This window comes from Delphinus delphis, chromosome 15 (assembly GCF_949987515.2).
Source record: "Delphinus delphis chromosome 15, mDelDel1.2, whole genome shotgun sequence".
Taxonomy (NCBI): domain Eukaryota; kingdom Metazoa; phylum Chordata; class Mammalia; order Artiodactyla; family Delphinidae; genus Delphinus; species Delphinus delphis.
In genome coordinates this window covers 12421110-12435792 of record NC_082697.1, presented here as the reverse complement: position 1 = coordinate 12435792, position 14683 = coordinate 12421110, and the positions used below count along the sequence as shown (strand labels likewise).

Sequence of the window (14683 nt, the reverse complement as noted above, 5' to 3'; positions counted from 1 at the left end):
CTATAAAGAAAGTGAAAAAACAATCTACAGAATATGTAAATTATATATATGACAAGGGACTTGCATCCAGTATATACAAAGAACTCTCACAACTTAACAAAAAGACAACTCAGGGCTTCCCGGGTAGTACAGTGGTTAAGAATCCACCTGCCAATGCAGGGGACACAGGTTTGATCTCTGGTCCGGGAAGATCCCACATGCCACGGAACAACTAAGCCTGTGCGCCGCAACTACTGAGCCCGCACTCTAGAGCCCGCGAGCCACAACTACTGAGCCCACGTGCTGCAACTACTGAGCCCACGCACCTAGAGCCCGTGCTCCACAACAAGAGAAGCCACCGCAATGAGAAGCCCGTGTACCATAACAAAGGGTAGCCCTCTTTCACCGCAACTAAAAGAAAGTCCACACACAGCAACGAGGACCCAACGCAGCCAAAAATTTAATTAATTAATTGATTGATTTTAAAAAAGACAACTCAATTAAAAAATAAGCAAAGGATTTAAACAGACATTTCTCCAAAGACGATACACAAATGGCCAATAAGCTCATGAAAAGATGCTCAATATCACTAGTCATTACAGAAATGCAAAACAAAACCACAATGAGACACCACTTCACACCCCCCAAAATGGCTATAATCAAAAAGACAAACAATAACAAGTGTTCTTGAGGATGGAGAGAAACTGGAATCCTCATACAGGGCAGGAGAAAATATAAAACGGTGCAGCAGCTTTGGAAAAGAGTTTGGCAATTCCCTAATGACAGCTGGATTTAGCCCCACCCGAAACCATCTAGCCACATACTTTTCAGTTACGTGGGCTCTTTTTTTTTTTTTTTAAGCCTGTTTGAGCTAGTTTTTCCATTCCTTGTATTTGAGAGTCTCTACTGCCTCACAATCCCAGAGAGACTGCAAGGATCTCGGAATCCCAAAGGTGTCCCCAGTCAGCCCCAGACAAGCATAAAATATGGGTATCTTCAAAATTAATGGAAGCTTGAGCTGCCCTACAAAAGCCTCACATGCAAAAGGAGGGAGGTGAGGAGGCTCCTGCCCAGTTCCGAACTTAACACACTGTCTTAATAAGTTACAACAGAGTCAAGTTCAAAAGAGACGGTCTATGGTGTTGAAAACCCTGGAATCCACATCCAAGGTGGAATAGCTACATGAACTTACAGGGCTTGACGCTGAGAACAGTATTTCTGGAAGGAGCCCAAAAGCTGCTTGTTAAGAATCTTGGGAGAACCACAAAACTAAGAAGAAACCCTCTGGATCTGCAAGACCTCAGAGGGTCCAAGTGGACCAAGTGTGCACATCTGTGAAATGGGATCACAATCAGATCCTAAGGTTGTTGTGTGGATCGAATGGAATGGTGAATGTAAAAGTGTTGGTAATCAGTAAGGACACAATATTTATCATCATCATAATTATTTCCATACTAATCATAGCTGTTACATTTACTATTATTTCTAGTAATAATAACAGTAAAAGTCGTAATCATAGTAGTAATCATGATAGCTAGCACTTGAGCACTCACTACGTGTACCAAGCACTGTTCCAAACTTCAGTTTCTTAAGTCATTTCATCCTCAAATCATCCCAAAGAGGTAGGTACTGTTTTTATCTTCACTCTACAGGTGAGGAGACTGAGGCACAAAGAAGCAAGGCCTCTTGCCCAAGGCCACAGAGCCAGAAAGCAGGACCTGGTAGACACCTCACCACATCCACAGGCCCCTCCAGAAACAGTACAGTAGGGCGTGAACACCCCCACAAGTAGGCTCTTAGAACAAACACGAAATGTCTGAGCAGGGGCAGGCCCTGGGTATTCCTTAAAAACACTGAGAGCAGAGAAGGGAGGGGGTGTGCGGGGGTCACCCAGCGAATCAGCAGCGGAAATCCCTCTAGAGCCAGGCTGGGTAACCTTTCCCCAACATCCGTCCTGCCAGCCCCGTGTGGTTTTGCAAGCAGGGCTCGAGGTGAGGGCTTCCTGGAAGAGAAGATGTCAGAGCACAGGAACCCACCACTTCCGCTCCCCTCCCATCACATTTACCAAAAGGGTGCCCGCTTGTGTCCGCTCTGTGCGGCCCCATCATGTCCCCGGAGGTGTGGGCACTGGGCCTCAAACTCCAGGCCAAACCGGGCATCAAGGAAACAGCTGCAGCCAACTCCCCCTTTCTTGCTCTGCTTTGCTTGAGATTCAGAAAAGGACCAGGAGAAAAACACAGGGCCCAGAGGCAGAGGAAGACAGGGTGCAGAGGACACGAGACAGGGAGGCGATGCGGCCCCAGTTTTCCCCTGTCCTCTCTCCCGTCCTGGAGTCCAAGAGGGGCCACTCCCGGCCAGCTCCCAGGGCGTGTTCCAGAGCCTTCCATCTCCCAGCCGTAGCTACCGGCTCAAGGAGAGCATAGTGGGGAACTCCCTGGCAGTCCAGTGGTTAGGACTCCATGCTTTCACTGCTACGGTTGCGGGTCTGATCCCTGTGGGATCCGAGCTGACCCAACGAGCCCTGGGACATTCGGGAAAAACACTCTCTTCTCCCTTGGTAGCCGTGCTCATCAGACACAGGCCTGAGGTTGCTGGAGGCCCACGTTGCCACCATGAGAAGGGAGCCTCCCAGGACTAAAGCTGACACAGAGGAAATCTGAGCCAGGAGATGGGAAGAGCCTGATTCTCGATGGCATCATCTGAGCTCCTGGATGCAGCCATACGGAGACGGAGCCATAAAACCACAGAGTGAAAACACGGCTGGATTTGTCACTGGAAGAAGTGACCATACGCGTTACTTGCTGCGACTTGGGGCTCCTGGAGGCTCAAAAGGAGACATGTGGTTAGAAAGCCACGTTGTCTTCTCTACAAAGAGAAAAAGGCAGCCTTGAGGATGGGAACGTCACCAATGGGGGCTGGATCCCACGGAGCACACCCACTTTCTGGGGACACCCCATCCAGCTCCAGGAGGGGCTGATCCTGCACCAGCTGTGTGTCTGTCCACAGACCTCTGCCCAAGGCACCACCATCAAAGCTCAGGAAGCCAAGCTCTGACCTCATGACCAAGACTTCCTGGTATTTCAGTTCTGGGTCCCTGCATGCCCTGTCTAGGGTGACAGCAAGATGCAAATGAAGAGGCACTAGCAAGACCCACCACCACTTGAAAGAAGAAGAAAAAGAAAAAAGAAAAGAAAAGAAAAAAAAAACAAGAAACGAAAAACAGCTGTAAGTCCGTGAAAACCCAGAACTGAAAAGCTGCCCGGCACGGTAAAGAAAACCTCCATGCGTGCCTATTATACCAAATATATTTCATGACAATATAGTTCCGATTTTAACAATGCCAGCCCCTGCTGCAGGTTGAAAATTGTAGCCCCTTGGATTAGGAATTAATGGGGGAAAGGAAATAATGCTCATGGGTCTTAAAAACTCCTTCCTTCCACTTGGAGAGATGGCGGGAGACAGCAGGAAGAGGGCTCAGTTCTGGGAGTTCACGTTCTGGCTTTGATGAGGACATGCCATGTGGACTTGGGCAAGTCTCATCCCCTTTCCGAGCCTTGGTCTCCTGGCTACGCAATGCACGACTGGATCAGAGCCTGGGTCACAATCCAGATGCTGCAGGCCAAATGCTATTGCCAGGCTCTCTCAGCAAAGCAGAAGTTCTAGCCACCTTTGGTCTGTGCTTCCACCGGACAACAGCAATTGGCTGACCTGACTGGTGGTCACCCCCTTAGACGGGACCTGTGTGCTATATAGTCTGTCACAATCCCCATCCCAACCCACTGGGTTACATCCAATCTACTCACTTCTTTCACCTGCCCTGCAGGCACCTGTGTTTGACACCCTGGGTTGGTATCTACTGACATTCAGTGGTGGGGCTCCAACATGCAGTGACTCTATATCCAACTTCCAAAGGAGGTCCTAGCACACCTTACGGCCAAAGTCTACATCCTGCACTCCCAATTCCAGGTTCTAGAGAGGAGAGGGTAAACTTGGGAGAGATAATGATGGTGGTAGTGGTAGTTTTAAATTCCAATTTAGTAGAAGAAAAAAAAGAAAGAAACGAAGGAAGGGGGTGAGGGAAGGAGAAATGAAGGAAGAAAACAAGAGTAACTAAACCAAAGAAACTAAAACTATCCAAAATAAAGCAAGAAAGGGGGAAAAAAGAAGCATTAAAAAAAAGAGGACAAATTGAAAAATTTTATAAAGGTGGTAGAAACAAGATCAAATATATCAATAAATATAAGTAGACTAAATAAACTCTCCTGTTCAAAGATAGAGACTGACAGGACAGATTTTAAAACTTTAACTTCATACTGCTTACAAAAGAAGTATCTAAAATCTAAGGATACAATACAGATGGCCAACAAACACATGAAAAGATGCTCAACGTCACTAATTATTAGAGAAATGCAAATAAAATTATAATGAGGTATCACCTCACACCGGTCAGAATGGCCATCATCGAAAAATCTACAAACAATAAATGCTGGAGACGGTGTGGAGAAAAGGGAACCCTCTTACGCTGTTGGTGGGAAGGTATCAATAAATTGATACAGCCACTAAGGAGAACAGTATGGAGGTTCGTTAAAAAACTAAAGACAGGGCTTCCCTGGTGGTGCAGTGGTTGAGAGTCCGCCTGCCGATGCAGGGGACGCGGGTTCGTGCCCCGGTCCGGGAAGATCCCACGTGCCGCGGAGCGGCTGGGCCCGTGAGCCATGGCCGTTGAGCCTGCGCGTCCGGAGCCTGTGCTCCGCAGCAGGAGAGGCCACAACAGTGAGAGGCCCGCGTACCAAAAAAAAAAAAAAAAAAAAACTAAAGACAGAACTACCAGAACTACTGTATGACCCAGCAATCCCACTCCTCGGCACGCACCTGGAGAAAAACATAATTCAAAATGATACATGCGGGCTTCCCTGGTGGCGCAGTGGTTTAGAGTCCACCTGCCGATGCAGGGGACACGGGTTCGTGCCCCGGTCCGGGAAGATCCCTCATGCCGCGGAGCGGCTGGGCCCGTGAGCCATGGCCGCTGAGCCTGTGAGTCTGGAGCCTGTGCTCCGCAACGGGAGAGGCCACAACAGTGAGAGGCCCGAGTACCGCAAAAAAAAAAAAAAAAAAAAAAAAAAAGATACGTGCACCCCAATGTTCACTGCAGCACTATTTACAATAGCCAGGACATGGAAGCAACCTAAGTGTGCGTCAACAGAAGAATGAATAAAGAAGATGTGGTACATGTATACAATGGAATATCACTCAGCCAGAACAAGGAACGAAATTGTGCAATTTGCAGAGACGTGGATGGACCTCAAGACTGTCGTACAGAGTGAAGTAAGTCAGAAAGAGAAAAACAAATATCGTACAATATCGCTTATATGTGGAATCTAGAAAAATGACAGAGATGAACTTATCTGCAAAGCAGAAATAGAGACACAGACGTAGAGAACAGATATATGGGGATGGGGATGGGGGTGGCAGGGGGGAAGGAGGGGTGGGATGAATTGGGAGATTGGGATTGACATATATACACTGCTATGTATAAAATAAATAACTAATGAGAACCTACTGTATAGCACAGGGAACTCTACTCAGTGCTCTGTGGCGACCTAAATGGGAAGGAAATCCAAAAAAGAGGGGATATATGTATGCATATAGCTGATTCACTTTGCTGCACAGCACAAACTAACACAACATTGTAAAGCAACTATACTCCAATAAAAATTAATTTTAAAAAAATCTAACGGTACAGAATTGTTAATAGTAAGAGGATGAAATAAGATATATCGTGAAAAGACTAATCAAAAGAAACCTATGGTAGCTTATTAATATTGAACAAAACAGACTTTGAGACAATAAAAATAGCTCATACTTACTAGGCACTTATAAGCCCTTTATAGGTATTATTTCATTTAATCTTCACAGTAACCAATGATAAGGCACTATTTGACAGAGGAGCAAACTGAGGCACAGAGAGTTTGTCATTTCTCAAAGAGGTAATACTAATAAGAGGAGGAGTTGGGATCAATAAAAATAAAAATCATTACATTATTAGAGTAGCTAACATTTACCAAGCATGACTGACTATACCTAGTAAAATGCAAAGCGCTCTCATGGGTTTTCTCAGGCATTGTCTCATCGATCTTTGCAGCAAGCCTGGGAGGTAGTGACTTTACAGATAGGGTAATGGGGGCACAGAGAGGTTCAGCAACTTGCCCTCAGTCACACAGCTAAGAAGAGGTGGAGCTGGATTTTCAACCTTAGACTCTTAACCATCACGCAGAGCATGGCAGAAAGCAGAATGCAGGCAGGACTCCGAGGAAGAGTGGTCTCAGAGGCCCCGAGTAAGACCAGGAATTGCAGCTTGGCTTTGAAAGGGAGAGGAGAGAGCAGGTCCCCCACCCTGAGGGAGTCGAGCAGCCCGAGGCTATTGCTGCTCACCACACGGAAAGAGCCTGAATTGGGGCTGGTGCAGTCAGAGGTGCTGAAGCAGATGTGGGCAAGGTGTCAGCGCTCAGCCCAAGAGGCAAGATGCAGGGCGGGCATTGTGGTTGGGGGGGAAGACGAGAGCGGGGGCAAAGGGGGCCACAGAAAAGAGACCTGTGACTTCCTGTGCCTTCTCGGCAAGACGGCAACAATGCCAGATCCCCAGCAGATTAGGAACTCACCTCGTAACATCAGGGTCAGAGAAGAATTCCAAAGAGATGACCCGAGGTAGCCAGAATGAAGAGAAAGAACTCCGGCAAATCAACACAAAAGACACCTATCCAACAGAACATGAGCAAATGACATGAAGAGGCGGTTCTCATAAAATGCCTCTGTCTCCACTGCCACCACCCTGGTCCTGTCACCTCCTGCCTGGACCACTCGTTCGTATCAACGCCTCCCTGGTCTCCCCGCCCCTCGCCTCCACCCTCATCACCCCACAGCCCCTTCTCCACAAACAGCCTGAGGGATCCCGTGAGAACTAAGATCCTGTCCCTCCTCTGCTCAAAACCTTCCCACGGTGCGCACCTCACTCAGAGCAGACAAAGACCCCACAAGGCCCCACATAATCCGGGCCCACCACCTCTCTAACCTCACTCCCCGACTCTCTCCCTCAGGTCCTCCCCTCTGGTCACACAGGCCTCCTCACTGTTCCTCAGATGCACTCCTGCCTCAGGGCCTTTGCACTGGCTCTTCCCTCTGTTTGGAAGACTCTTCCCTCAGGTACCTGTATGGCCCCCTTCCTCACCTCCTTGAGGTCTTGGCACAGATGTCACTTTCTCCATCCATCGCTCCTGGACCTTACTAACCCTGATTTTTTTTTTCCATAGTATTCATGCCATCTAAACAAGTATACACATTTCCTATTCATTTATTTGTTGTCTGTTTCTACCCCCCCGGTAGAATGTCAGACCACAGAAGAAGGGGTTTGGGCAGTTTTGGTTCACTTTGTATCTCCAGCACCTACTATAATGCCTGACATATAATAGCTGCTCAATGGTTGGTGAATGAATGAACGGCTCCAAAAACCCTAGACAGTGTAGCACCCACTGTGGCTCCCCTCCTGGAGATAATCAGGAAGACTGAAAGAGATTCGTTACGGAAGTACTAGTCTCACGGTGTGATTCACTGTGCTTGGTGTTATCTTCTCCCCTCTCCCACCACCCACCCCACGTAAAGTTTCCTCCTGTGCCACCTAAAATCCTTTGGTGAGCTGTGAGCGGTACACGTCCCACACTCTGGGAAACACACCACTCCCCAGTCATCCCCCTGCACCAAGAACTGATGCCGACACCTCCTTAGTGATGGACCACGGGCCATCCCCAGGGGCACCACACTCCTGACGGCCAAGGAGACAGAGGTAACAACCAAATGGCAAGGTGCTCACACTCTGTGTAGGTGACAGCTGCATCACCCATAGATAGACGTGGGAGGCACAGAAGACACTGGAGCCTATGCAGGGTCCCGAGGCTATACCCTGAGCAGAGATCCTGCAGAAGCATCCCTGACGCAACCCCTCTGCAGCTGCTGTCCCAGAAGGTGGCTCCCAGGACGTGCCCAGTTTGGGCCCAGAATGTTTGATCTGGCCATCTACGGAGATGAGGGCGAGGCGGTAGGTGGGAGGGGAGACAGGTCTGGGGGAAGGGGAGAGCCAAGCGTTTGCTTTGGGATATGGTGGGTAGAAGGTGCCTGTGAGACTTTCAAGCGGAGAAGTCAAGTGGGCAGGAGAACAAGACCAGGTTTAGGTGAGAGGTCCAGGCTGGAAGTCATCGGACAGAGACGGGGTCTAAAGCCATGGGAATGTCCACCTAGAAACTTCTACGTGGATGTTCACAGCAGCAGTATTCATAACCTCCAGAAAGTGGAAACAACCCAAGCGTCCATCAACTGATGAACGGATAAGCAAAACACGGTATACCCACACAATGGTATATTATTCCGCCACAAAAAGGAATAAAGTGGTGATGTATACTACAACATGGATGAACCCTGAAAACAGTGTGCTAAGTGGAAGAAGTCAGACACAAAAAGCTACGTATTATATGATTCCACGCATATGAAATGCCTAGAGTAGGCAAATTCACAGAGATAGAAAGTAGATGAGTGCTTGCCGGGGGCTGCGGGAAGGAGGGGAAAGGGAAGTGGCTGTTCATGGATCCAGAGTTTCTCTTGGGGGTGATGCAAATGTTCTAAAATTATTGTGGTGATGGTTGCACAACTTTGGAATATACTTTCAAAGGGGGGTGGGGCGTGGAATGGATGAGGCCACCGCAGGTGCAAATCTGGATAGAAAAATGGCCCATGGACTGAGCCCACCTACACTTGGAGGCCTGGAAGGTGAGGAATCAGCAAAGGAGACTGAAAGCAAGGGGTCAGAGAGGCAGGAGACAAAGGGAACAGGGGACTGGAGGGGAAGCTGCCCCTTTAGACAGATGTGCCCCTCCTGTTTGCCCCCTGCCGGCCTCAACCCGCTTCCATTACATACCAGGCCCTTGTGGGTCCAGTCCGAGACCGAAGCTCCAAGGGACAGGCACTGGGTCTGTCTTGCTCACAACGGTGGCCCTGAGCCGTGCCAGCAGCTGGTGCGCATGCCAGTAAGATCTGCACGTCACCAGGCAATAGCTAAAAGGGTCCGTGACAGTGGGTCTCCCCTCGGGAGCTTGCCATTTGAGCCTCAGGGGCATCACCCCAAATCCGAATCATTTTCTGGGCAACGGTGATGGAAAACTCAGCAGAGCCTGCAAATGCCAACTGGCTACCCCAGACCTGGGCTGAAGGCTGGAACAGAACGTTATGGCTATTCTTAGGCAACGTTTCAAGGTCAGCTTTTGGGGGCTATTCCCAAAGAGACTTTCATTTTCGCCTCGTCCCCCTTCCCACCCAGGCTCCTCGACCCTGTTCGCCTACTCAGTTCAAAGTTCAGCTCAAACAATGGGGCTCGAAAGGTCACAGGGACATCTGCGAGGGCGTCAGAATCGGAGGGGGTGTGGGCAGGACTGAGGGTTCGGGCTCAGCTGCCCCAGGCTCATAGGATCATCTTTGAAAATCCACTGGAAAATGTGACAGAAAAAAGGAACTCAGGAGGGGTACGTAGAGTTCCCCTCAATCCCAGCTGTTTTCTGATGCAAACATTCCAGCTGTGGGTGCCAAAGGCCAGCACTCTGAGCAATTCTGTCGGGCGGGGAGCGTGGCATGTCCCCACAGGAATCTCAGGCCCTGCTGGCAGGTGCCCCAGTGCTCTCTGAGCCCCGGATAAACACAGCTGGAGATGGAGGAAACGGGACATGTAAACAGCCATTTGGTTTGGAGGAAAACCCACAGCTCCGCTTCCTCATTGTTTCCTGTGGGCAGTTATTCCTCCATCAATTGCAAGCAGGTTCTCTCTCTCTCTCTCTCTCTCTCTCTCTCTCTCTCTCCCCCCCGCCTCCCTCCCTCCCTCCCTCTCTCTCTCTCTCTCCTCTCCTGGGAAGCCACAGTCCAGGAATCTCACCGGGCCAGACTGTGGCCCCTGGGGCTGAGCAGGCCTCAGAAACACCTGGACTTCACATCGAGAGCTTAGAGTCCACCAGGACATACGGGTCCAGCCCCACTGGTTGTTAAAATACATTACGGTAACTGCCGCTCCAAGCAGCCACTGGGATACCAGACTTTCCCAAGATCCAGAAACCAAAGTGTTCGTACCTAGGGAACCTTGGCTGGGGTCTGGGGCTGTAGCTGGCGATTCTTCCAATGGGTCAGATATTCAAGGTTTTGAAACCCAGGAAAGGAGCAAACTGGCCACCAAGCCACAAAACACAAGGCCACCAACCTTCCCAGACCCCCCCCTAGGGAACTGAGAAGGTCAGCATCCCCGACACCCCAGCACTTCGGCGGCTTAACTCTCCAAAGCGCTTCTCAACAGGCAGTGTAGCCTGATGGTTAGGGCGCAGAACTCTAGAATCAGACTCTGCCCAGGTTCCAATCATGGTTCCTCCCGCTCACCTAACGTGAGACCTTAAACGGGCCGCTTGCCTTGTCTGTGCCTCTGTGCCTCATCTCTAAAGTGGGGCTGATCACAGCGCCTACTTCATTGAGTTGCTGTAAGAGTTAAGTAAATAAATCTTTCATCATCATATCAACCCTATCAGTACTATTAATACAAAGGCTGTATTACAGACAGGGAAACTGAGGCCCCGGGAAGTGACTTTCCCAAGGTTAAGCAGCCAGTAAATGGCAGAGCTAGAATTCAAACCCAGTCAGCCTGTGACTGCAAAGCCTGGCTCCAGTCCAGGGGTCAGCAAATTCTTTCTGTACATGGCCGGACTGTAAATATTTTAGGCTTTGCTGGCCACAGCCGGTCTCTGTCACATATTCTTCTTTGCTTGTTTGGGGGGCTTTCTTAACAACCCTTAAAAAAATGTCAACACCATTCTTAGCTCACGGATTGTACAAAAACAGCCCATGGGCTGGATGTGGCCCACAGGCCACAGTTTTGCCAACCCCTGCCCTAAACCGCTGCAGAATACTACCTCTTAAATGCCGGCAACTGATTCAAGTTTGGAAAACACACCAAATGAATCAAGTGAAGCACATCTGCAGGTCCACTGCAGTCCACAGGTTACCAATTCACAAGTTCCACCTGCAGCTTCTTCAGCACCATGATGAAGAGCTGAGCTACTTACGGCATTTCCAACACCTGTCTGGGGATCAAAGCAGCTGCAAGAACAACTGCAGACGGTTCTTTCAGCTCCCTGGGAGGCATCGACAGCAGCAGGCCAGAGGAGGTGCAGGGAGAGCTGGGTCCCACCACCCATGGATACGCATGTGTTCACAGGCAGAGCTGATGGCCCCCGCGAGGGTCTGGCCAAACACTGTCTCCAGCAGAAAGGCAAGTTCAAGAATCCCCATTACCTTTCCCCTCCCCTCTCCCTTTCAGCTCATGGAGCAAAGATGCATGTGGCCCCAGTGTGCAGGTGCATGAATGAGGCACCACAGCCAAATTAATCCACCAGCAGGGACCCCAGGAAACAGCTGTCAGACAGAAGGCCTTCAGGATGGAGCCAGGGCAGGCTCAGGCCAATGGCCACCATCTCCAAGGGCGGAAAAGCCTGGGCTGAAAGCAGTGGATGGCGGCAGAGCCATGCACCCAGCTGGAGATCTGCCTGGAAGCTGACTCAGAAGTTGAGGATCGAGACTTCTTGGGCCCTCCCACAGGCAGCACATCTTCCCCTGGTCCGCCTGACCAAGAGTAAGTCAAATGTGGCCGGGTGGGGAGGGAGACAGCAGGTGTGTTGATGGCTCTGGTTTATGCCCCCTGCATCTGCACCCGCACCCCTCTTCCACCAAGAGCCCAGATTTGGGTGAGGGGGTCCCTCTCTCTCCATCACTGGACTTTTGGCCTGTGGGATCCAGTGACTGGTGGGAGCGCATGACACAAGTCTGTGCCAATCAGAGCTGGCTTGCTCAGGGTTGATCGGTTCAGGGGTGGAGCACCCGACTGTGGTCTCAGCCAATCAGAACACGACACTGCCCTGCTCACTGTCATTGGACCATATCTCAGCCAATCAAAGCACAACACTACCCAGTTCACAGTGATTGGGTCAGGGGTAGAGCGCAAGTCCGAGCATATGAGAGGAGGGCAAACAGCACAAGCAAAGGCTTCCTGTAATTGGTTCAAATTAAAGCACATGACTCAGGCCCAAAGCATTCCTAATATTGCATTCTCCTGGCCACAGATGACCAAAGCCTCAGTGACTCTCAGGACTTTTGTCAGAGCTACTGGAAGAGAGGCTCACTCTTCCCCATTGTCTTTGAACTTGAGAAGGTGCAAAGCCACAGTAACTACAGCCATCTGCTACCATGCTGAAAATAAGAGCTGAAAGGTGGGAAGCGGAATTGAACCAGGGAGAAAGAGGCAGGGTCCTGGCCTGGATGCAGCCTGGCCCAAAACCGATGCTGCCCCTAAACTTCTCAGCTACCTGAACTAACAAGTTTTAATTTTTTTTGATTAAGCCAGGCAAAGCTGAATCTTCTGTCGCTTCAAAATAGGGGAAAGGAACAGGGGGAACGTCTCACCTTGAGGAGGAGGGGGTACTTGCAGATCCTCTGAATAGGAGATAACAGGTAGCCCTCCAGAGGGATGTCCGTGGTCTTCCGGCCTCCCAGGAGCATGCAGCTCTGAAAAGGGACAGGAGACCTTCGTTAGAACTCACCAAGGACAGCAAAGGAACTTGGCCACCCTCAAATAATCACGGGAAGCACTCTCAAAATGCAGCTACAGACAATCACTTTGGAAGCAACTTAACAATACCCAGGGGAGGAAGAAATGTGTATATTCTACAACCCAGCCCAAAGCCTATATCAGAGGCTAGCAAACTATTGCCCGTGGGCCAAATCCTGCCTACTCCCTGTTTTGGCAATTAAATTTTTACTGGAACACAGCCATACCCATTTGTTTACATAACGTCCATGGCTGCGTCTGAGGGCTGAGTAGTTGTAACAAAGACCTTATAGTTGCAAAACCTAAAATATTTACTATCTGGCCTTTTACAGAAAAGTCTGCCAACCCTCATTCTACAGAAACTCACACACATGCACAGGACACAGGAACATGGACACTCAAAACTGCCTTGCTTGAAACAGCAGAAAGTGGAAAGCAACCTAAATATCCATCACCTGGAGAATGAAAAACGTCTGCAGCTCATTTCCACACCACGCAGTGGTGAAAATGGGAGAACTAAAGCTATGTATAGCAATGCGGGTGAACCTAGAAAACATGCTCTTGTGCACAAAAGGAAAACAAAAGGATACGTATGGTATGAACCCATTTACATCAAGCTTTTAATGACACACAAAACAAAACTAGGCATTGTTTATGGAGAACCTATCCGTAGTGAAGTAGAAAGTCATGCACGGGAAAGAAGTGTACCGAGTTACATGTCTGTGGTCTCCTACCACGCCCCTCACAGTCCTGGGTCCCTAGGGCTCACCGTGTGCCCAATGTATGAATGAATGAAGGAACAGACTAATGAATGGATGAATGGACTAATGAATGGATGAACAAGCTGCCAGCAATGAAGGGGTCTCAGCCTTCCGCCTCAACACCGTGCTAGCAGAATGGAAATGGAACGGGACTCTTGGGAAAATGGATCCCATTGGATCCCCATCCAATCATTTATTCATTCATTCATCCTCCAAATACACACTGTATGCTTACTATGTGCCGGGCACAGTTCCAAGCACTGGAGAACTGCCCAAAAAAGCAGACGATTTCCCTGCTTATACTCAAGGCAAAATAAGACCAGAGAACATTTACCGTGTGCTTACCAGGCCTAAGGCTCTGTGCCTTGTGTTTCACCCATAGGCAAAGTTCATCCTCACAGCCCTAGAATAAGCAAGATCCCTATTCCAGATGGGCAAACTGGCACTCAGAGGCCAGAAGCACTGGCCCAAGTCTCAGAGCTAAGTCCTCTGCCTCTCGGGGATCTTTGGGGACCCTCTCCTTAGAGAAATAGTCCCAGGGACCCTGGGTCCCTGCTCTAGCAGGAGCTGCATGGCTCCCAGCCCCACATCCAGCCCTGGCACAGACGGGGGATCAGGGCTGCAGCAGCTGGGATGTGCCAGGTCCCACACTGCTCACACTCAGGCCTTTGTCCTCCAAGCCAGCGCTCCCCACAAGCTGCCCTGATGATGTCAGCTCCAGGCAGAGAGAGGGAGCCTGGGAGTGGGGTGTGCTTTCCAGACGCCCCCAGGGCTTGGCTGGAGAAAGGCCTGTCTCTTTGCCCAGGATCAAGAAGTTTTCACAGGACTGTCACAGCCACCAATTCCTCTTCACCCCAAACACCCTAGATTTTCATTTAAAAAGACAAAAAAAAAAAAAAAGCAAGCACACACAGAGCTATTCACTATTCTAATAATATTATGCCCCAGGCACTATGGGAAGAACTTTTCAGAATCCTCTCTTTAAACCATCCTAATTTCACAGAATTGATTCAGGTGAGGTGTCATCCTCACCCTCTTCCCAACCTCCTAATGGCAGCCATGCCCCTGGGTCATCCTTTCCATCCACACTCTTTCCCCCGCTGACCTCATCCAGACCCACCACTTTCACCACTTTAACCATCCTTTACGCAGAAACTACTCAGCTTTCTATCTCCAGCCCGGCCCCTCCCTTCCCAAAACCCGAGACTCACATCTCTGATTCTAGGCCCAAATCCCCACCTGGACATCTAACAGGCATCCTTAAACC

At 49.7% G+C, this 14683-nt stretch overlaps 1 protein-coding gene across 1 annotated transcript in view; it reads right to left on the bottom strand.

Annotated features, from left to right (window-relative positions):
- Positions 1-14683, bottom strand: part of PREX1 (phosphatidylinositol-3,4,5-trisphosphate dependent Rac exchange factor 1) — a 197702-nt gene that overhangs the window by 82222 nt on the left and 100797 nt on the right. Inside the window, exon 5 of the mRNA XM_060030665.1 lies at positions 12511-12612. Coding sequence (XP_059886648.1) covers positions 12511-12612 — 102 coding nt within the window. The remainder of the gene's footprint in view (positions 1-12510; positions 12613-14683) is intronic.